The sequence below is a fragment of the Heptranchias perlo genome, chromosome 42 (genome assembly GCF_035084215.1).
Source record: "Heptranchias perlo isolate sHepPer1 chromosome 42, sHepPer1.hap1, whole genome shotgun sequence".
Lineage (NCBI taxonomy): Eukaryota > Metazoa > Chordata > Chondrichthyes > Hexanchiformes > Hexanchidae > Heptranchias > Heptranchias perlo.
Window position 1 is genome coordinate 10,610,740 of NC_090366.1, and position 25,067 is coordinate 10,635,806.

The following is a 25,067-nucleotide window of genomic DNA, read 5'->3' on the forward strand; positions in this document are numbered from 1 at the left end:
TTGAACTCAAAGGAAATGAAAATCAGGTGCTTTCTATAATGGGCGGCTTATCCGCAACACCAGTTTTATGCTTGGGCAGCAAGTTGAAAACCGACCCCGCCAACTCAGTGCCATTGCTGCTTGCTTACTCCTAAATGCAGGGGAAGAATCTCTTTCTTGTATCCATGCTGCATTAATCAATGATTAAAGCAGCACAATAAAAGCAAATCTTTGCAGCATTTATAGCAAAAAAAATGTCTAACTTGAAATTCGCACTCTGCTGACCATGATGAGGATGGTGATGAAGCAGCCTGGGTCATTCCCTTGGAGCTGCAGCTCTATATAAAACATGAAGTTGGCAATCTGCAGAAGTGAACTGTCAGTCAATTTAAAAGTGTTCAACATTGCTTACTGAAATATTATTATTTCTCCCAGTAGAGCCACAGCCGTTCACCATCTCAATGGCGCTCAGCGAGATTAATGCAGAAATTGGAGCCAGTGTCCTCATGTCAGTGATTGTATCTGGTGAAGTGAAGAATGGCAGCTGGGCCATTGGAAGCAGGATACTTTTTAAGTGGGAAGGAACAATTCAAAATATCACTGATTTTACACGGTATTACAAGGAGCTCTTACCCAATGCATCACTCCTTTTAAAATCCGTGCAATTTTACAACAGGGGTCGGTATAAAGTTACTCTGGAGTCATCCTCTGGTGTTACAGCAACAGCAAATGTCACCCTGAACGTGTACAGTGAGTAACTGCTATAGCTATTTGATTGCTGAATTATTTGGGGTCATTTTGTGACTTTTGCTTCACTCATTTAATTAGTAATTTAAGGGTCTAATGAGAGGGAGGAACTTAAAGTAATTAAGATTAGTAAAGAAAAAGTACTGGAAAAATTAATGGGACTAAAAGCTGACAATTCCCCTGGTCCTGATGGCCTACATCCTAGAGTTTTATAAGAGGTGGCTGCAGAGATAGTGGATGCATTGGTTTTGATCTTCCAGAATTCCCTAGATTCTGGAACGGTCCCCGTGAATTGGAAGGTAGCAAATGTGACCCCGCTATTCAAGAAAGGAGGGAGAGAGAAAACAGGGAAATATTGACCAGTTAGCCCGACGTCAGTCGTCGGGAAAATGCTGGAATTCCTTATTAAAGACGTAGTAACAGGGCACTTAGAAAATCATAATATGATTAGGCAGAGTCAGCACAGTTTTATGAAAGGGAAATCGTGTTTGACAAATCTATTAGAGATTTTTGAGGGTATAACTAGCAGGGTAGATGAGGGGGAACCAGTGGATGTAGTATATTTTGATTTTCAAAAGGCATTCGATAAGATGTCACACAGAGGTTGTTACACAAGATTAGGGCTCATGGGATTGGGGGTAATATATTAGCATGGATTGAGGATTAGTTGACAGACAGAAAACAGGAGTAGGAATAAACAGGTTATTGTCAAGTTGGTGCAGCAGGGATCGGCTTGGGCCTCAGCTATTTACAACCAATATTAGTGACTTAGATGAAAGGATTGAGTGTAATGTATCCAAGTTTGCTGACAATACAAAGCTAGGTGGGAAAGTAAGCTGTGAGGAGGACACAAAGAGTCTGCAAAGGGATATAGACAGGTTAAGTGAGTGGGCAAGAACGCGGCACATGGAGTATAATGTGGGGAAATGTGAGGTTATTCACTTTAGTAGGAAAAATAGAAAAACAGAATATTCTTTAAATATGAGAAGCTATTAAATGTTGATGTTCAGAGGGATTTGGGTGTCCTTGTACATGAAACACAGAAAGTTAACATGCAGGTGCAGCAAGCAATTAGAAAGGCAAATGATATGTTGGCATTTATTCCAAGAGGGTTGGAGTACAAGAGTAAGGAAGTCTACCTGCAATTGAACAGGGCTTTGGTGAGACCACACCTGGAGTACTGTGTAAAGTATTGGTCTCCTTTCCCAAGGAAGGATATACTTGCCTTAGAGGCGGTGCAAAGAAGGTTTGCTAGATTAATTCCTGGGATGAGAGGGTTGTCCTATGAGAAAAGATTGAGTAAAATGGGCCTATACTCTCTGGAGTTTAGAAGAATGAGAGGTGATCTCATTGAAACATATAAGATTCTAAGAGGACTTGACAGGGTAGATGCTGAGAGGCTGTGCCTCTGGCTGGAGATTCTAGACCTAGGGGACATAGTCTCAGGATAAGGTGTCAGACATTTAGGACTGAAATAAGGAGGAATTTCTTCACTCAGAGGGTTGTGAATCTTTGAAATTCTCTACCCCAGAGGGCTGCGGATGTTCAGTCATTGACTATGTTCAAGACTGAGATCGATAGATGCTTGAACTCTCGGGGAATTAAGGGATGTGGGGATTGGGCGGGAAAGTGGAGTTGAGGTCAAAGGTCAGCCATGATCTTATTGTAAACAATTTTACAACACCAAGTTATAGTCCAACAATTTTATTTGAAATTCACAAGCTTTCGGAGGCTTCCTCCTTCCTCAGGTGAATGTTGTGGAAAACAACATTCCACAACATTCACCTGAGGAAGGAGGAAGCCACCGAAAGCTTGTGAATTTCAAATAAAATTGTTGGACTATAACTTGATGTTGTAAAATTGTTTACAATTGTCAACCCCAGTCCATCACCGGCATCTCCACATCATGATCTTATTGAACAGGCTCGATGGGCCGTATGGCCTAGTCCTGCTCCTATTTCTTACATTCTTATGCTCTTAATTGATCTATCTGTAATATATTAAAAAATATGATGTCTGCAAGCACTTCTTGTCAACTTTCCCCTTTATAAAATTAATGTGGTCATTTTCACTTACATGTGGAAAACAGGCGGCTAGTGGATTAACTGCCCAATTTTAACCCAGCCCAATTTTTACCCCTTGCAATATTAAACTGGCCCAATTTTAACCGCAACCAAATTTCCTTACCATTGAATTCAATAGAAAGGAAAATCGGGGAGGGTGTAAAATGGACAACTAATCTGCTACCACCAGTTTTCCGCCCAGTGGTGAAAGTGAACATTTCCTTCTATATCTAATTTTATAATGGAAACAGCCTATGTAAACCTGTTACACCATAATTACACCCTCCCCAGTGTAGATGCTGCAGTGGAAGAACTGGCAGATGGGTGTAATTCTAATGTAATACACTGGCAAAGGCAGTTCCCTTTATAAATGTGGACATACACATTTATAAAGAAAAATCTATATCGCACCCTTCATGATCTCACAATGTCCCAAAGTGCTTTTCAGCAATGAATTACATAGAATGCACGGTACAGAAACAGGCCATTCAGCCCAGTAGTTCCACGCTACTGTTTATGCTCCATACGAGCCTCCTCCCTCCCTCCCTCCCTACTTCATCAAACCCTAACAACATATCCTTCTATTCCTTTCTCCCTCATGTGTTTATCTAGCTTCCCCATAAATGCATCTATGCTAGTCACCTCAACTACTCCATGTGGTAGCGAGTTCCACATACTCACCACTCTCTGGGTAAAGAAGTTTCTCCTGAATTCCCTATTGGATTTATTAGTGACTATCTTATATTTATGGTCCCCTAGTTCTGGTCTACCCCACAAGTGGAAACATCTTCTGTATGTCTTCCCTATCAAACCCTTTCATAATCTTGAAGACGTCTATCAGGTCACCCCTCAGTCTTCTCTTTTCTAGAGAAAAGAGCCCTAGCTTGCTCAAATCTTTCCTGATAGGTATAACCTCTCAATTCTGGGATCAGCCTAATAAATCTTTTTTGTACCCCCTCCAGTGCCTCTATATCCTATTTATAATACGGAGGCCAGAACTATTGAACTATTCACAGTACTGCAAGTGTGGGGTAACCAAGGTTCTATACACATTTAACATAACTTCTCTGCTTTCCAATTCCATCCCTCTAGAATTGAACCCCAATGCTTTGTTTGCTTTTTTATTAACCTGCGTCACTACTTTTAGTGATTTGTGTATCTATACCACCAGATCTCTCTGCTCCTTTACCCCATTTAGACTCTATTTTCCAAGGAGTATGTGGCCTCCTTATTCTTCCTACCAAAACGTAATACAGCGCACTTATCTATATTGAAACTCATTTGCCAATTATATGCCCATTCTGCAAGTTTATGAACGGTTTCCTATATTTTGTCGCAGTCTTCCTCAGTATTAACTATACCCCAAATTTGGTCTCAGCCGCATATTTTGAAATTGTACTTCTGAATCCAGAGACCAAAATGTTTATGTGCATGGTGAACAGTGGTCCCACTGTTGTAATGGACTGAAGTACTTTTGTAGTGTAGTCACTGTTGTAATGTAGGAAATATAAAAATATGCACAGAATTTATGACTTTAAAATGGCGGCTGAATTATGCCAGTGCACCCTTGTCCAATTATCCCCTGACCTCTAACCCCATTTGACCCGGAGACTACACTTGGTCTTGTCTTCCCATTTGCAGTGCCACAGGAGATCCTGTATACATTGGAGTTTAGAAGAACAAGAGGTGATCTTATTGAAACATAGAAGATCCCGCGGGGACTAGAAGGGGTAAATGCTGAGAGGATGTTTCCCCTTGTGGGAGAGACTAGAACTAGGGGCCACAGTTTAAAAATAAGGGGTCTCCCATTTAAGACGGAGAGGAGGAGAAATTTTTTCTCTCGGAGGGTCGTGAGTCTGTGGAACTCCCTTCCCCAGAGACCGGTGGAGGCTGGGTCATTGAATATTTTTAAGGCTGAGTTAGATGGATTCCTGATTAACAAGGGAGTCAAAGACTATCGTAGGTAGACAGGAAAGTAGGGTTGAGGTCACCATCAAATCAGCCATGAGCTTATCAAATGGCAGAGCAGGCTCGAGGGACCGAATGGCCTACTCCTGCTCTTAATTTGTCTGTTCGTATAACGAGCCTGCAGACATTGTGGCTCCTGTATTCGAAATTGCTGCCTTTGTTGCTTTACACTTTATTTTACGAGTGTGGCATGAAAGTTAATTGTGGCCCTTGAAGTGTGACAGCCAGGAAACAGACACTGGACTTATCATTTATAAAATTCCTAGCAGATTTCCTCTGGCATTGTTCATGGGTGTGTTGGAGAGGATGCTATTTTATGTCATGTAACAAACAATTGAGAGAATGGTCACATAGAGTGATCATTTCTCAATGACACTTTCAAGCTAATGGAGTTAAAGGTTACCCATACTCCTCAGTGAGAGTGAAACTGCTCTATCATCTCTATATCCTTTCCAGTGGTTGCACACTTGCTGATCATTTTTGGTAAGGTCTGCCCCCATTAGTATTAAACTAAGGTGACAGAAGACATACAGATAGTATCAAACACTTGAGGTAACGGAGCATGTTCAAGAAGGGGTCTCCCATTTATGACGGAGATGAGCAATTTTTTTTTTCCCTCAGAGATTTGTGAGTCTGTGGAACTCCCTTCCCCAGAGAGCAGTGGAGACAGGGTCATTGAATAATTTTAAGGCTGAGTTAGATAGATTCCTGATTAACAAGGGAGTCAAAGGTTATAGTAGGTAGACGGGAAAGTAGGGTTGAGGTCACAATCAGATCAGCCATGATCTTATCAAATGGCAGTGCAGGCTTGAGGAGCCAAATGGCCTATTCCTGCTCTTAATTAATATGTTCACATATGACAGGTACATTATGAAACATCTTGCATAGGACATGCACATCTTGCCTACATACTTTGTTGTTGGAACATTTTCTGTCAGCTTTTACGATTGTAGATTGTTAAGTCCACATTGTCCATTTAGTTTTGCTATGGCAGCTGCCACCATGTAATTTTAGGTTCTAACCACTCGGGGCTCTGTGGAGAGAGTTTCCAAAGTGTCTCTCAACTCGATCGACATCTTGTCTCTTAGAAAATGCTGATATTTCTTAACTGACCATGGGCAACAGCATAGGAAATTTACCAGTATAAAAGCACGGACATGAAAAAATGGCTTCAAGCATGTCGAGTAAATAGCTTCCTCTGATTTGTCTCAGCAAAGCAAACACAATGCTGCAGAATTAATGTTGCCATTTCTCACCTCTTTATGTTCTTGATGTGAAATGGAGATGGGAGCACGCCCACACTGTCCCAACTCATTTCATATAGAACCAATGAACCAACAAAATGTACTGAAATATTTACTGGAATTAGAAAGAAGAAACAAAGAGTTTGCAATTATATTGCACCTTACATGACCTCAGGACGTCCCTTGTGCTTTGTAGCCAATGAAGTACTTTTGAATCATAGAATCATAGAAATTTACAGCACAGGAGGAGGCCATTTGGCCCATCATGTCTGTTACAGCTGAAAATGAGCCATCCAGCCTAATCCAGCTCTTGGTCTGTAGCCTTGTAGGTTACAGCACTTCAAGTGCTCAGCCACATACTTTTTAAATGAGTTTTGGGTTTCTGCCTCTACCACCCTTTCAGGCAGTGAGTTCCAGACCCCCACCACCCTCTGGGTGAAAAAAATTCTCCTCAACTCCCCTCTAATCCTTCTACAATTACTTTAAATCCATGCCCCCGTGGTTATTGACACCTTTGCTAAGGGAAATAGGTCCTTCCTATCCACTCTATCTAGGCCCCTTATAATTTTATACACCTCAATTAAGTCTCCCCTCGGCCTCCTCTGTTCCAAAAAAAACAATCCCAGCCTATCCAATCTTTCCTCAGAGCTAAAATTCTCCAGTCCTGGCAAAATCCTCGTAAACCCTCCTCTGTACCCTCTCTAGTGCAATTACATCTTTCCTGTAATCTGGTGACCAGAACTGTACGCATTACTTTAGCTGTGGCCTAATTAGTGTTTTATACAGTTCTAGCATAACCTCCCTGCTCTTATATTCTATGCCTCGGCTAATAAAGGAAAGTATCCCGTATGCCTTATTAACCAACTACTACCTTCATGGATTTGTGGACATGCACTCCAAGGTCCCTCTGTTCCTCTACACTTCAGTATCCTACCATTTATTGTGTATTCCCTTGCCTTGTTTGCCCTCCCCAAATGCATTACCTCACACTTCTCTGGATTGAATTCCATTTGCCATTTTTGTGCCCACCTGACCAGTCCATTGATATCTTCCTGCAGTAGAACAGTGACTACACTTCAAATGTAGGAAACGTGGCAGCCAATATGCATATGGCAAGGTCCCACAAACAGCAATATGATAAATGACCAGATCATTTGTTTTACTAGTGAGGTTGGTTGAGGGATAAATATTGGCCAGCTCACTGGGAGAAATCCCCTGCTCTAGTTCAAAATAATGCCGTGCGATCTTTTACATCCACCCGAGAGGGCAGGTGGGACCTTGGTTTAAGTTATCATCTGAAAGACAGCACATCTGGCAGTGTTGCACTCCCTCAATACTGCACTGAAGCATCAACCTAGATTATGAGCTCTGGAGTGGGACTTAAACCCACAACCTACCAACTCAGAGGTGAGAGTGCTACCACTGAGCCAAGCCTGACACCAAATTATATTAAACCACCACAATAAGTATATCCCCTAAGTAAAACTTAATAAGGCAATAGTCTTGAAGTTCTGATGAACGATTGCAGTAGAAAATCTTAACAGATGTAAGCCTAAAAATCACTGTTGGCTGTATTAGAGGACACACTTAATCTGTTGATATGGAATTCCTCTGTCCCCTACTTAAAACACACTGTTTATTTTTAAGTGGGCGAAGGCTTCCACTAAAATAGCAGAAAAGGGAATGCCATGTGAGTACATTAAGTGTTCTTCCACTCAGTTCTACACTGTAATGTTTCTACTTTCCATACAATCATTGATTAAAACTTAGTGTCAAATGCTGGGTAGTCCCAGTTCTGTGCTGTAGGCTCCTGCCCCCAAAAAGGTTTGCTCCAGCCAATTTTATAAAAGACAACTTAATAAGACAGAACAAACAACTGTAAAGGATACAATCTCTGCAGGTCGATAGTGTCTCCCACCATCAAGACAGACCATTGAACAGATGACTTTCATCCTATTAATCTCTGCTGGATTTAAACCAAGGATAATGCCACGATGACGTCCAGCATCCTTATCAAGTTTACAACCCTAATCAATAAAGTACAAAATCTCTGAACTATGGTGTGGGATAATAGCGTATGAACAGGCAAAATGTTCTCCTGAATTCCTCACTCTTATTTTAATGGCTGTTCAACTCAATTATGTTTAACGAATTAATACCTCACTAAAGAAGATATTCAGATGAATATTTCAAAATTCATCTGCTGGTATCCAATGATGTTATTTCAGGATTTTTTTTGTTTCTCTATTATTTGTTTCACTCTCCTTCTGTGTTTTGTTCCCTTAAACGGGATGTTCTGACTTAATTCTTTATCATGTTGGAATGGGGTAGCTGTGCTTCTGACTCCAAATCCTCTCCTTCACAAAGACGCTTACTTGCACCTCCATAACATCACCCACCCCTGCCCCTGCCTCAACCCGTTGCTGCTGAAACCCTCATCCATGCCTTTGTTACCTGTAGACTCGACTGTTTCCAATGCTATCCTGGCCGGCCTCCCTTCTCCCACCCTCCGTAAGCTGGAGCTCAACCAAAACTCTGCTGCCCCGTATCCTAACTTGTACCAAATCCCAAACTAATCCCACTGCCCCAGCTCATCTGCTGCTGAAACCCTCATCCATGCATTTGTCACCTCCAGGCTTGATTATTATAATACTCTCTTGGCCGACCTCCCTTCCTCCACCTTCTGTAAACTTCAGTTCATACAAAATTTTGTTGCTCACATCCTATCGTGCACTAAGTCCCACTCACCCATCATCCCTGTGCTTCCTCAAATTTAAAATTCTGATCCTCATGTTTAAATCCCATCATGGCCTCACCCCAAACTATCTCTGTAATCTCTTCCACCCCCTAATGGCCCTTCTCCAAACTCCCGGTTCCTCTGGTTTGTTGCATAATGCATCCTCTCTTTGCCCCACCATTAACCCAACTGTGCCTTCAGCCGCCTGAGCCTCACCCTCTAGAACTCCTTCCCTAAACCATCTCTCTCTCTCCTTCCTTAAGTCCCTTATTAAAATCCACCTCTTGGACTAAGCTTTTGGTCACCCCATCTAATATCTCCTTCATTGGCTCAGCATCATTTTTTTTTATTACGCCTCTGTGAAGCCCCTTGGATATTAAGGATGTTATATAAATGCGAGTTATTGTTGCTGGTCTACTGTAGTAATCAGCCATTTTATGTATTTGTTTGTTTCTTTGTTGTGGATCTTTCTTAATTCTAACCACATTCTGGTATAGAATCATTGAATGATCCAGCACGGAAGGAGGCTATTTGGCCCATCATGCCCGTGCCAGCTCTTTGAAAGAGCTTTCCAATTAGTCCCACACCCTTGCCCTTTCCCCATAGTCTTGCAAATGTTTCCCCTTCAAGCATTTATCCAATTCTCTTTTAAAAGTTATTACTGAATCGGCTTCCACCACCCTTTCAGGCAGGGTATTCCAGATTATAACAACTCACTGCATAAGAAGAAATCTCTTCATCTCACCTCTGGTTCTTTTACCAATTATTGTGTCCTCTGGTGAACGACCATACTGCCACTGGAACCAGTTTCTCCTTATTCACTCTATCAAAACCCTTCATGATTTTGAACACCTCCCCTTAACCTTCTCTGCTCTAAGGTGAACAACCCCAGCTTCTCCAGTCTCTCTATGTAACTGAAGTGTCGCATTCCTGGTGCCATTCTAGTAAATCTCCTCTGCACCCTCTCCAAGGCCTTAACATTCTTCCCAAAGTTTTATACCCTGAATTGGATGCAATACTCCAGTTGGGGCCTAACCAGAGATTTGTAAAGGTTTAGGTATCTTAAGTTTGCTTCTGATTTGCACCATTTCCAGTGGAACCAGGAATTAAATGTCCTGCATAAATAACATAGAATTTCAGTCTCAATCAAAGGTTGTTAAGTTTGCAGATGACAACAAGTTTGGACTCAGAGGAGGCAGTTAAAATCTTACAAATACAACTTGACTGTGTTTGCACCTAGTGTGTTCAGCGACAAATGCAGTTTAATACATAGAAATGCAAGGTACTGAAAGTGTATTCCATGGGGTGGGATAGAACTTGCCACGGGAGGAATTAAGTGACACTAGAGGTATTGGTTGACTGGTCATTCATCATATCCGAACAGCAAGAGGGAGCAATAAGCAGAGCCAATAGAACACTGGGTTATATTGCCAAATAAGTTGAGTTCAAGATTACATGTGTTCATATATAAAACTGATCACTGAATCCATCTTTTACAGGCACCCACAGAATGTGTACAATGTACAACACTACTTTGACCCTTTCAGTTCTTCTGGCTTTGATTTGCATTTTTGCCTTTGCTATTCTCATCCTTAAAAAACATCAAACTGTTGGATATGAAACCAATGGTAAGTATTAGATACTGCACAAAGGCCCAGAGTACTGAGAGTTAACACATGACGTTCATATATATTAATATGTAGGTATCCAAACACGTACACCTATACACATTTGCATACATATATACGCACCTGAGGGCACAAAGGAGGGTGAGTGTCACTAATAATACTATAACATACTATATAGAGAGTAAAGGAATGGGAGAGTGAGGGGTCACTAATTATTCTGTAGAACATTGAAGGTGAGGTGAGAGGATGGGATAGAGTGAGGGGGTCACTAATAATACTATAACATACTATATAGAGAGTAAAGGAATGGGAGAGTGAGGGGGTCACTAATTATTCTGTAGTACATTGAAGGTGAGGTGAGAGGATGGGATAGAGTGAGGGTCACTAACAATACTAGATCATAATTCAAGATGAGGTGAGGGGATGGAGCAGAGTGAGGAAGTCACTCATAATAGTGTAATACATTGAACAGGGGGCAAGGGAAAGGGGAGACTGAGGAGTCATTAATAATACTTTAATACAATGTGCAGGGGGTGAGGTGAGAGGATGGGATAGAGTGGAGTCACTAGTAACACCATAACCCAATGTGCAGAAGTTGAGAGGATGGGCAGAATGAGGGGGTCACTAATAGTATTGTAACACACTGAACAGCAGGTAAGGGAAAGGAGAGAGTGAGGAGTCACTAATAGTACTGTAACACAAGGTGCAGAGAGTGAAGGGATGGGCAGAGTGAGAAATCGCTAATAATCTATAATGATTCAGGGGATCAATGCAGGGATTGAGTGAGTGGGCACTAATAAATAATGATGTGGAGATGCTGGTGATGGACTGGGGTGGACAAATGTAAGGAATCTTACAACACCAGGTTATAGTCCAACGAATTTATTTTAAAATCACAAGCTTTCGGAGATTATCCCCTTCGTCAGATGATTGAGTGAAAAGGTTCTCAAATCGCATATCTTATACTATGCTGGGACAGCATCACACCAATCAAAAGGTGTCGTTGTTATTCAAACAGGCCAGTCACGGAGAACAGCACGTCCCAGTACACTGGATATACATTGTGTCAATTACACAGGCAGGCAGAAAGAAACCCAAAATGGTAGAGAGAGAGAGAGAGAGAGAGAGAGAATATTAAAAAACATAAATTTTTTCCCCCTTTTTGCTGGTGGGGTTACGTGTAGCGTGACATGAACCCAAGATCCCGGTTGAGGCCGTCCTCATGGGTGCGGAACTTGGCTATCAACTTCTGCTCGACGATTTTGCGTTGTCGTGTGTCTCGAAGGCCGCCTTGGAGAACGCTTACCCGAAGATCGGTGGCTGAATGTCCTTGACTGCTAAAGTGTTCCCCGACTGGGAGGGAACCCTCCTGTCTGGCGATTGTTGCGCAGTGTCCGTTCATCCGTTGTCGCAGTGTCTGCATGGTCTCGCCAATGTACCATGCTCCGGGGCATCCTTTCCTGCAACGTATGAGGTAGACAACGTTGGCCGAGTCACAGGAGTATGAACCATGTACCTGGTGGGTGGTGTCCTCTCGTGTGATGGTGGTATCCGTGTCGATGATCTGGCATGTCTTGCAGAGGTTACCCTGGCAGGGTTGTGTGGTGTCGTGGACGCTGTTCTCCTGAAAACTGGGTAACTTGCTGCGAACGATGATCTGTAGTCCTTTCAGGATCTTGTCTGCTTTCTTGCAGCTCTGTAAAAACTTGATGTCTGTGTCACAGATCAAGAACCCACTCAAGTCCACATACAACTCAGATTACGCTGAGAGACTCTGCCGTCGTACCTCTCGCACACTCTGCAACCATCTCATACACCAACTCTACAGCAGACGCCGCAACCTCGAAACCAAGATAGAGTCCATACTCTCAACCTGTACTCAGGACACAGCAGACCAGCTAAGAGACACGGCCAAACAGACGAGGCAACGGAACTACACTGCCTCCATGAAAACCAAGAGCAGGAAGCTTGAGAAACTCGGCATCACCACCAGCATCAACCAAGCCTCCCCCGGTACAACGGTTACAACCACAGGGAAGTCTATCATCAATTTGTCCGACCACACCCTTCAACCAGATGAAATCGAGGTTCTCAGCCGAGGGCTCAATTTCTGCCCCACCAGCAAAATGGACCGCATCGGTCTCGCGGCAGACACAGAGGAGTTCATCAGGAGAATGAGGCTCCGGGAATTCTACCACAAACCCCAAGATTTCAACAGCGAACCCAATGAGACAATCAATGATCCAGAACAGCAGACAGAGGGATCCACGGTACAGCAACCGAAGAGGAAAGAGTCAAACTGGACTCCTCCGGAGGGTCGCTACCCTCAGCTTGACATGTATGCCCAAGCTGTCAGGAAATGCGTCAATGCCAGATTCATCAGGCGCACTCAGAAGACAGTCCAGAATGTCACCCGAGCACAACGCAACGCCATCAACGCTCTCAAGACCAACCGAAACATCGTCATCAAACCAGCGGACAAAGGAGGAGCCATTGTCATACAGAACAGAACGGACTACTGCAAAGAAGCATACCGACAACTGGACAACCAGGAACACTACAGACAGTTACCCGCAGATCCGACCAAAGAACATACCCACCAGCTCAACAAACTGATCAAGACCTTCGATCCAAACCTTCAAAGCATCCTACGCACTCTCATCCCACGTACTCCCCGCGTGGGAGACTTCTACTGCCTCCCAAAGATACACAAAGCCAACACACCCGGACGTCCTATCGTATCAGGCAACGGAACCCTGTGTGAGAACCTCTCTGGATACATCGAGGGCATCCTGAAACCCATCGTACAGGGAACCCCCAGCTTCTGTCGCGACACTACAGACTTCCTACAAAAACTCAGCACCCACGGACCAGTTGAACCAGGAACACTTCTCACCACGATGGACGTCTCGGCACTCTACACCAGTATCCCCCACGATGACGGCATCGCTGCAACAGCCAATCTCCAGACGCCATCCTACAACTCATCCGCTTCATCCTGGATCACAATGTCTTCACCTTCGATAACCAGTTCTTTACCCAAACACACGGAACAGCCATGGGGACCAAATTCGCACCCCAATACACCAACATTTTCATGCACAAGTTCGAGCACGACTTCTTCACTGCACAGGACCTCCAACCAACGCTATACACCAGATACATCGATGACATTTTCTTCCTATGGACCCACGGCGAAGAATCACTGAAGAGACTGCACGATAACATCAACAAGTTCCATCCCACCATCAAACTCACCATGGACTACTCCTCAGAATCGGTTTCTTTCTTGGACACACAAATCTCCATCAAAGACGGGCACCTCAGCACCTCACTCTACCGCAAGCCCACGGACAACCTCACGATGCTCCACTTTTCCAGCTTCCACCCTAACCACGTCAAAGAGGCCATCCCCTATGGACAGGCCCTACGAATACACAGGATCTGCTCAGACGAGGAGGAACGCGATGGACACCGACAGACGCTGAAAGACGCCCTTGTAAGAACGGGATATGACGCTCGACTTGTCGATCGACAGTTCCGACGGGCCACAGCGAAGAATCGCATAGACCTCCTCAGAAGACAAACACGGGACGCAACCAACAGAGTACCCTTCGTCGTCCAGTACTTCCCTGGAGCGGAGAAACTACACCATGTTCTCCGCAGCCTTCAACATGTCATCGATGACGACGAACACCTCGCTAAGGCCATCCCCACGCCTCCACTGCTCTCCTTTAAACAGCCACCCAACCTCAAACAGACCATCGCTCGCAGCAAGTTACCCAGTTTTCAGGAGAACAGCGTCCACGACACCACACAACCCTGCCAGGGTAACCTCTGCAAGACATGCCAGATCATCGACACGGATACCACCATCACACGAGAGGACACCACCCACCAGGTACATGGTTCATACTCCTGTGACTCGGCCAACGTTGTCTACCTCATACGTTGCAGGAAAGGATGCCCCGGAGCATGGCACATTGGCGAGACCATGCAGACACTGCGACAACGGATGAACGGACACCGCGCAACAATCGCCAGACAGGAGGGTTCCCTCCCAGTCGGGGAACACTTTAGCAGTCAAGGACATTCAGCCACCGATCTTCGGGTAAGCGTTCTCCAAGGCGGCCTTCGAGACACACGACAACGCAAAATCGTCGAGCAGAAGTTGATAGCCAAGTTCCGCACCCATGAGGACGGCCTCAACCGGGATCTTGGGTTCATGTCACGCTACACGTAACCCCACCAGCAAAAAGGGGGAAAAAATTTATGTTTTTTAATATTCTCTCTCTCTCTCTCTCTCTGCCATTTTGGGTTTCTTTCTGCCTGCCTGTATAATTGACACAATGTATATCCAGTGTACTGGGACGTGCTGTTCTCCGTGACTGGCCTGTTTGAATAACAACGACACCTTTTGATTGGTGTGATGCTGTCCCAGTATAGTATAAGATATGCGATTTGAGAACCTTTTCACTCAATCATCTGACGAAGGGGATAATCTCCGAAAGCTTGTGATTTTAAAATAAATTTGTTGGACTATAACCTGGTGTTGTAAGATTCCTTACTAATAAATAATAATTTGGGTCATTTAGGAGAGGCACAAACAAAATTCCTCAGCGGCTGGGTGAATTTGGTACATCAATCCTGTTCCACTTTGCCTCTAAAAAATTAAGTCTTTTCCATTTTGCTTTTTATTTCCCCAATGACTGTATTGGTCTGATCTCTGCTTTACAGATCTTCTGACTGTACTCTGTAAAGGATATCGGGTATGTCTATCTTTCGTAACGGTGCTGGCTTTCAATTTAATCTTAATCTTTGCCATTGTCATACATAAGAACGTGTGCGCCCCAGGACAACGGCCTGGTAAGATTATTCACTCAACATTGTAAGACATGTTTGTGAATGTTCCAATTATTCCCAAATAGACAAACCAATTAACAGAGTATATATTTATACACACGTGGCAAAGATCTGTTCTGGTAACTAGAGCCTATAAATTATTTATGCCAATATTAGCTGATGAATGTTTATTACCCTGATATGACTTTCCTCTGTTAAATTAGATTAGCGGAGATGCTAAGCCATGTAAAATGAATGCACTCTTTCAACCAAGGTGAAAACCCAAAGTGGAATGTTATATGACTGTGTTAAGTTTTCATCCATGAATATCTCTGTGTTAATTTCCTGTGTGCCCCACTAATGCATTTTTTCCAAACAAGTAATTATCAAACTTGGAAGTAGTTTCCAAAGATTTGTTTCATTCCTCATGATGAAACATATATTTCTGACTAGTCAATCTGCTGTGGCATTGTGCACAGGGAGTTAAGATTAAGATTAAGTACAGTCTTCAGGTGAAGCAGGGTTAAAGTCGAGGGATAATTGGAGCAGGGTATGCAAACATAATGGGTCATAAGTTCCTGTCAAAGTAATGGTGAAGCTAATGGCACTCTCTGCTATTTATGCACAAGTGCTACATCAGCTTCAGGTGAGAGCAGATGTACAGTTAAATGCAGAAATCCAAAAATTGCTGTCTGAGATACACGGCTCCACCATTAGCTTTGCGAAAACGGCAGCTCACGGTCTGCCTCAACTTTTTGTCCCTTTTTTCTTCTCTCTCTTAATCCAATCTTTCTTTCCCTCACTTTATTTCTCTTTCTGTACCTGATTTGACATTGAATCCAGCCACTCTAATTTACAATTCCTTCTCAGTCCTTGCGCTGTTAACTTCACAATCCTTCAATCTGATCAGTTAAGGAGCTACACAGCTGCGTGCCCTGTTCACGCAGGTCCCAGATGCCGTTTCCCTCACTGCGACGTTATCAGTTCGCACTTTCAACAACGTGCCACGAAAAAAATTTTAAAACCTAAATGTGCACGGGTGAGTCTAACTAGCAGCAGATGCCGTTAGATGCCCTGCTACTGCAAATTACAGCCCAATGTGAGCCCTTGATATGATATTGTTATTTATAGTTAAATAGAAAAACTATTACAGCAATGTGGGAAGCAGAATTGGTCTCTGCAGTATAGGCTGAGGAGTTGGGAGATGGAAAACTGAGATTTTCCCATGCCACCACATGTGAGAGGGTGTAATTAAACTACGACAAGTTTACATAGGCAGATACCATTATAAACATAGAAATTTATAATAGAAAAGGCTGATGTGACAAAAGCATGAACAGGAAGTAAAGTTTTATAAATAATAAGTGTGCAAGGACATAAGATTTTAAAATATATTTAGATAGATTATCACTTATAGTGCATTCCTATTATGTGTGTTTTTGTGATTGCTCGATACAGGCAATTTAGCTGAGTTGTTTTCCCTTTGTATTGTTGCAGTTATCAATTTTTTGGCAAAGTAAACCTATCCTTACATTTGAACAAGTGACAGTCCACAGGTGAGTCTTTACACAAATCATATTGTTACAAGGGACAAGACCCAGGCCTTTGACTGTTGAGATATGGCCTTAAATCAAGCCCGGTCTAATGGGATAAAACTCTCCTGTGTCTAATGCTTGGGAAAGATCCTACTAAAACACCTACTACTAATTGGAAAAAGACCACAAAACACAAGGGAAGGAATCTGTGCAATTGGTATTAAATTTGAATAGTAATGAAACATACAGTAAATGCTGATTCACTAAAGTCCTTCAAGCGAGAGCTGGACCTGTGTCTGGCTGGAATGGAGATCACCTCATACAAAATGTAGGTACTGTATGACATTAATCAGGACCAGGTCTGCTAGACTAGTTTTGATCGCCTAAGGGGGCCTGGGAGGAATCTTCCAGATTTTTTTCCCTAATTGGCCTGCGGTCTTAATCTGGTTTTTCGCCTCTCCCAGGAGATCACATGGTTTCAGGTGGGATGGGGAGTGTATATATTGTGATGCACAAGGCATCGCAGTTGTGCTGGACAGGCTGGATGGACCAGAGGGTCTTTTCCTGTCCGTCATTGTTCATATGAAGCAGTCACCACATTAAAATCCCAACTTAGACTCGTCGCAGAGATAAAATAATTCGAAACCAACAGTTTCAGCTTTTGTTTGTTTCCCTGATGTATTTTATAATACTTAATTTAAACAGGGCTGGTGAAATCACTACCATTTGAAACAGTTACTGAAACTGGAAGCAAATTAAGAGTGTTAAAATGAGAAAGTCAGTGTACACGCAGTAAAATTTGTGTTTTTAATTAGATGCGGGAGACACTGGCAAACCCACATTTATTACCCATCGCTAGTTGGTGGTAGAGGGCCTTTTTGAACAATTGTTTCTCCAACAAGGCCACTTCAGAGGACATTAAGAGTCAACCACATAGTCTGGGACTGGAGTCACTTGTAGGCCATGACATCCCAGTTGTTTTCATGGTCATTTTTTTTTCCTTCTGATGCCAAGCCATAAATTACCAGATTTATTGAATTCAATTTTATATCTGTCCTAATTTGAACTCATGACCTCTGGATTGGTAGTTCAGTGAAATAACCACTATCCCACCGTAGATAAATCGCAGAAAATATGGCGTCTCCCCAAAGGTGGGAAACTAAGGTTCTCTTAGTTCAGCTTCCTTACAATGTCAGGAATGTCTGACATCCATACTGCACAATGATGTCATCAGTATTGATGATATGTGTCAATTTGGCTGAGCTCCCTTGCCTCTAAGTCAGAAGGCTGTGGGTTCTTGAGCACAGAAACTAGGCTGGCACTTCAGTGCAGCGCGGAGGGAGTGCTGCACTGTCGGGGGTGCCATCTTTTAGAGGTCAAACTTTGGCCCCGCCTGCCTATGCAGGGGAATGGAAAAGATCCCTCGGTGCTATTGGAAGAGTTCTCCCGATGTCCTGGTCAACAATCACCCCTCAATCAGCACCACATCTGAAACAGATTAACTGGTCATTCATCTGATTTGCTGTTTATGGGACCTTGCTGTGTGCAAATTGGCTGTTGTGTTTGCTCACAAAACAGTGATTACACTTCAAAAGTAATTCATTGGCTTTACAACATCCTGAGGAGGTGAAAATTGCTATATAAATACAAGTTATTACTAGCAACATATACTTGTATTTAAAGGTGTTCATTCTTGGGAAGTGGGAAGCACTAGCATGGTAGTATTTATTGTCTATTCCTAACTGCCCGAGGGCATTGAGAAGCAACAGCATAGTGTGGACTGGAGTCACATGTAAGCCAGATCAGGTAGGCATGGCAGCTCATTTCCTTGAAGGACAATACTGAACTAGTTGGGTTTTTGACAATAATCTAGCAACTTTCAGTCATTGTTCCTGGTGCCAGCCCACAAATTATTAAATTTATTGAATTCAACTTCACAACAACTTGCATTTATATAGCGCCTTTAACATAGTAAAACGCCCCAAGGAACTTCACAGGAACGATTATCAAACAAAATTTGACACCGAGCCACATAAGGAGATATTAGGACAGATATTAGGACCAAAAGCTTGGTCAAAGAGGTAGGTTTTAAGGAGCATCTTGAAGGAGGAAATTCCAGAGCTTAGGGCCTAGGTGCGGCCACCAACAGTGGAGCGATGAAAATCAGGGATGCGCAAGAGGCCAGAATTGGAGAGCAGAGTTGTGGGGCTGGAGGAGGTTACAGAGATAGGGAGGGGGCGAGGCCGTGGTTGGATTTGAACTCACAACCTTTGAGTCACTGGTCCATTACAACAATCACTAAGCTACCACACATTATTTAAACAGGTCCTAGTCACACCTTTTGAAAACATCTCAAGAGTTCACATCCAATTAATTAATTTGAATAGTAACCATTGCTATGTAGACAAATAGGGTAACCATTCTGCCACAGCAATTAGATGCATGACCAGTTAATCTATTTCTGGTAGCGTTCATTGAGGAAGCAGCATTGACCAGATCATTGAGAGAATGCTACTCTTCTTTGAATGGTGCGCTGATGAAGGGTTTATACCCAAAACGTTACCCACTCTATTCTAGTCGTAGATGCCAACTGACCTGCATGTATTTTCTGCATTTAGTCAGCTTCTTTTAATTAGCTGTACAGGCAAACAAAACATGACTATGTCAGCCTCAGTTTCCCACTTCCAGAAGTACAACTAGTGCACTCCTGCCACTCTGAGCTAGGAACATAGACACAGGAGTAGGCCATTCAGCCCCTCGAGCCCGTTCTGCCATTCAAGTAGATCATAGCGGATCTGCACCTCAAATCCATTTACCGGCCTTGGTTCCATATCCCCTACTTAATAAAAATCTGTTAATCTCAGTCTTGAAAATTTCAGTTGTCCCAGCATCTACAGCCTTTTTTGGGGACTGGAATACCAGATTTCCCCTGCCCTGCGTGTGAAAAAGTGCTTTCTCATTTCGGCCCTAAACAGCCGAACTCTAATTTTGAGATTGTGTCCCCTTGTTCTTGATCCCTCCACCAGAGGAAATAGTTTCTTTGTATCTACCCTATCGAATCATTTCAACATTTAGAATGCCTCAATTAGATCACCCCTCAACCTTCTAAACTGAAAAGAACACAAGGCAAATTCAAGTAACCTGGCCTCATAATTCAACCCTTTAATCCCAGGTATCATTCTGGTGAATCTGCACCGTACCCCCTCCAAGGCCAATATCTCCTTCCTGAGGTGCGGTATCTAACACTGAACCCAGTGCTCCAGATGAGGTCTTATCAAGGCTCTGAACAATTGAAGCACAAGTCCCTCTCCTTTGTATCCCAGCCCTCTTCGGATAAAGGCCAACACTCCACTAGCCTTTTTGATTACTTTTTGCACCTGTGCACGGGCTTTTTAAGTGATGGTTTAGCTATCCTTGTCTGTGAGTGCCCGGCTAATGTAGAAGTTACTTCAATACAGCGTTGTACATTCCATGCCATGAATGCTGATTTCTATTCCATTTGTATTGTACATTCAGAAGGATGATAATGAAATGCTGAGCTTCACAATCCAACCAGAATCCACAGGAAGACTCCGATGGAAAATACACAAACATGTACTCTGTGCTACGATATCAATTGTCTAACAATATTTCTATTTCAACCTTATTTTTACAAACTTGTTGGGTCTGGCCATTTATTAAACTCCTCTCCAAACTTTATTGTATTACAACTGAGACCTGATAAAGTTCATTACAATGGAGTGTTGACTGTTAGGAGAAGTTTGGTGTAACTGAGATTTTTAGTTCAATTGCGTATCCGTGGACAAGTCTTCAAGGTAAGCGTCAGCTTTACCCCGGGTCATCTCTTGACAACGTCCTTTCTAAGATACACATCTGCTGCGTCTTGGATGAGCCCGGGGCGGCAAAGCAACGAGGCTTCTTCCACTCACCGAGGCAGATCCTGAGTCACTGCCTCCGTCAATCTGCAGAGGTGGTCCAAGGAGCCCGGGATCGTACGGCTCCAGGGGAGGGGTTCGATGACACGCCAAGTTCAAGATCTTCTCTATTTTCTCATTGCCGTTCTGCATCTTGGAACCGCAGAATTCAGAAATACTTCAGTGAACAGCCCCCATTCATGCGTTGATGCAATTTTTCCCTACAAGGCAGAAACTTGTAATCCTATTTCTGGATTGGGGCATTTTGATGCAGTTGTGTATGGAGTTTAACAAGAGTGATTAGAAAGCCAAACCCTGTATACCAAAAGCTAAATGAAAATGTTTACCTAATGTCTACCTTTGTGTGCATAAATCTCTGAACCATTGCAGAACCATGCATATTTTGACCTGTAAAAAATGGAAATGGCATAATCTACAACAAGAGCTTGCCAGAAAGCTTTTTTAATTTGTTATTGGGGTGTGGGTGCCATGGGCATGGCAGCATTTATTGCCCAATCCTAGTTACCATGAGGACATTAAGATGTCAGCCATGGCTCAGTGGGTAGCACACTTGCCTCTAAGGCAGAAGGTTGTGGGTTCAAGTCCCTACTCCTCAACTAAAGCACAAAATCTAGGCTGATACCCCCAGTGCCAGTACTGAGGGAGTGCTGCACTGTCGGAGGTGCCACCATTTGGAGGTGATGTTAAACCAAGGCCCCGTCTGCTCTCTCAGGTGGATGTTAAAGATCCCATGGCACTGGGAAGAAGAGCAGGGGAGATCTCCCTGGTGTCCTAGACCCAATTTATCCCTCAGCCAACGTCACTAAAAACAAATGATCTGGTCATTATCTCATTGCAGTTTGTGGGAGCTTGCTGTGTGCAGATTGGCTGCCGCGTTTCCTACATTACAACAGTGACTACACTTCAGAAGTACTTTGTTGGCTGTTAAGCAACTTCAGATGTCCTGAGGTCGTGAAATGCAAGTCTTTTTTCTTAAAAAGAGTCAACCACATAGGGGGTGAATTTTCATGGAGGTACTCCTGGCAGACGCCCTAGCCCTAAAAAACAGCACTTTTTAAAAATTCGATCATGGGATGTGGGCGTCACTGGCAAGGCCAGCATTTATTGCCCATGAGAAGGTGGTGATTAGCAGTTAGGCCATTTCAGAAGGCAATTAAGAATCAACCACATTGCTGTGGGTCTGGAGTCACATATAGGCCATGATGTGGAGATGCCGGTGATGGACTGGGGTGGACAAATGTAAGGAATCTTACAACACCAGGTTATAGTCCAACAAATTTATTTTAAAATCACAAGCTTTCGGAGATTATCTCCTTCGTCAGAGATAATCTCCGAAAGCTTGTGATTTTAAAATAAATTTGTTGGACTATAACCTGGTGTTGTAAGATTCCTTACATATAGGCCAGACCAGGTAAGGACAGCAGGTTTCCTTCCCTAAAGGACTTTAGTGAACCTGATGGGTTTTTACAACAGTTTCATAGCCACTGTTACTGATACTAGTTTTTTTTGATTCTAGATTTTATTTAATTAATTGAATTTAAATTCCCCAGCTGCCATGGCAGGATTTGAACTCATTAACTAACTAGAGTTATTAATCCAGGCCTCCATACTAGTCCAGTTACATAACCACTATGCTACTGTACCCACTTATGGCAGAGGAGCAGGAGAACCCCCAGAGTGTGCTTGACTGGAGTTATATGTAGGCCAGACTGCCTCTGGGTGGTAGGCCCTCTTCCCAAAAGCACATTCGTGAACCAGTTGGATTATTACCATTAAACTGCTTCACTCCCTGCCTTTCTAACATTCCGATTCACTGTTAGAAATCTCAAACTCTTTCTCTCGCCTCTCGGTACGGGGCTCTCAATCTTTTGACACATCCACTTGCTCCAGTTGATAAGACTCTTCCTGACATTCTTACTGATCAGATGACTGGAGCATTAGCTTTGCCTTTGATGGTGTTTTCTACCACTTCCTCATTAATACGGTTTCAGCAATATTTTTAAGTGCTAACACAAACATTTAAACAACTCTTAAGCATCTGGCAGTTCTCCAAGTTCTGTTAAAAACCTCACATATCGGGTTTCCTCAAACATCCTTGACCTAAGAAAGCAGCTTATGTCCATGGATTTCTCTGCTTTAACCGCCACATAAACTGACCTAGATTCAGAATTATTACTAAAACAATTATCCCTGTAATGCAAACATCTCCACCACTGTTGGGCCCACTGTTATACCGGTAGTGATGCCCCTTCTCTCTGGTTGCCAGATCACTATATACACGAGACAGTTCCACGTTTGTTTTACTGACCATTTCTGAGCCTCTCCATTCTCTAAGGCCACTGTCCAGTTAACCAGTTATATTCGCATTTCTTGGTTAAAGGGGCCGAGAAGGCATGGGTCGAGGTTGTGCCATCTTGTCCGCATGCCCTCTGACGATGGTTTCTCCATCGTTGTCGATGACGACAGTCTATAACTCGTCTCCAATTAATACAGGTTGTTGGTTCTCATATGACTGTACCATCCGATGTTCATGAGGAATGTCAGATTGACCTGAGGGGCTGATCGTTCCTAGACTTCCTTTGTGCTCTCTTTCCTTCACCTACCTGGATACGATTTGCTTCGAGCTCTGTCGTGCTACCGTGAATCATCTTTTGCCACTTTTTCCTGTCACGAGCATCATGCTCCCTTGTTGAGATGCCACTTTTTTTTTGAGATTGGTCTTTAGGCAATCCTTAGGTCTTTTGAACTGACCACCATGAGAGCATTTACCAAACTTCAGCTCACCACAGAGTACCGTCTTGGGTAGTCTAGTATCAGGCATTTGGACTAAGTGACGAGCCCACCTTAGCTGTGCCTTTACCACCATTGCCTCTATGCCTGCCATATTTGATCTTCTGAGGACCTCAGTGTCTGGACTCTTGTGGCACCATCAAATTTTCATGATGTTTCTGAAGCAACCTAGGTGGAAGTGATTGAGTTTTCTGACTTGGAGACTAAGTGACCCAGCTAGCGCACACATACAGTAAGGATGTTATAACTATTGCCTTGTAGACCTTATGTTTTGCTGCCAGCTTAATGTCCCTTTCATCCCATAACAGAGCCTTCCAAAATCACGACAGGACTTAGGCAATCTATGGTTGACTTCATCATCTAGGAGTCCTTCATTGGGTAATATTGGGTGGCAAATAAGGTTTTCCGGGGGCAGGCTGGTATATAACTTCCGTCTTCTTTGGACAGATAGCGAGGCCAAATTTCTGACAAGCATCAGAGAAATGGTCCATGACGACTTGGAGGTCCTCTTCTGTGTGGGCAACAAGGGTAGAGTCATCAGCAAGCAAAAGCTCCTGGACCAGTTCTTCAGAATTGTTGGATTTGAACTGCAGGCGATGGATGCACTGTCTTTCCTCTTATGGGTTCTATACCTCTCATTTAATTACTTGAGGGCAAATTCTGCATGTTCCCTGGGCTGAATAGGAATCAATTAAAGCCCTGTATGCTTCACCTATGTGCGCATCTCCACTGGTCAGTCCTGGCCTTAACCTACCACTCCATGCCCTGACCCCATCATTCGAGAAATCCTGCAGCAGCACTCAGACGCTGGCAGTTTCCATTGAAACTTACTGCCAAGGTTCTCCGACCTATTGACACTCAATGCCAATTTACTAAACCCAACCAAGGCTCACATGGTGAATGGGCACTTGGGAAAGGCACTGGGCAGCACCCATCGCCTCAGCAGAGTGCCCGCCTTCAGGACAGCCGGGAATACAGACCTTGACTGCAGAGTACAAACTGCTGACCATGACCAGGACCTTTTGACACTTTCAGCAGGGAGCCTGTTGTTCTGCAGGAACTCCCGTATCCAGTGTTGCTACTCTGCAAGATCTCAGTGTGTGCTTTTCATCAACAGGACATATTCTGCTCACTTACTGTAATGATGATTAGGTACATTCAGTGTTTTTCTCCCGACATTCGCAATCACCACTTCCCCTCCCTCCCCCACACGTTTCCTGCAGCAGGCACTTTGAAAGCATCTAGTCCTTTCACTGCACCCCAGCCAGGCACTAGTCCACATTCAACGTGATTAACCCTTTCACCGCAGTCTGACACAGAATTTACAGCACAGAAGTAGGCCATTCAGAAACCAAAACAAAAGGCAGCTGTGTAACACTCTTGCCTCTGAATCAGAAGGTTGTGGGTTAAGTCTCACTCCAGAGACCTGAGCACCTAATCTAGGCTGACACGTCAATACAGTACTGAGGGAATGTTGGAAGTGGTGTCTTTCAGATGAGATGTTAAACTGAGACCATGTCTACTCTCTTGCGTGGACGTAAAAGATCCCATGGCCATTATTTGGAGAAGAGCAGGCAGTTCTCTCCAGTGTCCTGGCCA

General features: G+C 43.5%; 1 protein-coding gene across 5 annotated transcripts in view; it reads left to right on the forward strand.

Moving 5' to 3' along the window:
- Nucleotides 1-21,012, forward strand: part of LOC137306183 (immunoglobulin superfamily member 10-like) — a 35,053-nt gene extending 14,041 nt beyond the window's left edge. For 4 of the 5 annotated variants that reach the window (XM_067975262.1, XM_067975265.1, XM_067975264.1 and 1 more), the window contains 5 exons: nt 415-729; nt 10,238-10,366; nt 15,104-15,232; nt 16,706-16,764; nt 20,260-21,012. In XM_067975262.1, coding sequence (XP_067831363.1) covers nt 415-729; nt 10,238-10,366; nt 15,104-15,232; nt 16,706-16,728 — 596 coding nt within the window. In that variant the 3' untranslated portion in view covers nt 16,729-16,764; nt 20,260-21,012. The remainder of the gene's footprint in view (nt 1-414; nt 730-10,237; nt 10,367-15,103; nt 15,233-16,705; nt 16,765-20,259) is intronic. The other variant, XM_067975263.1, reaches the window with a different exon arrangement.
- Nucleotides 21,013-25,067: the final 4,055 nt, after the last annotated feature.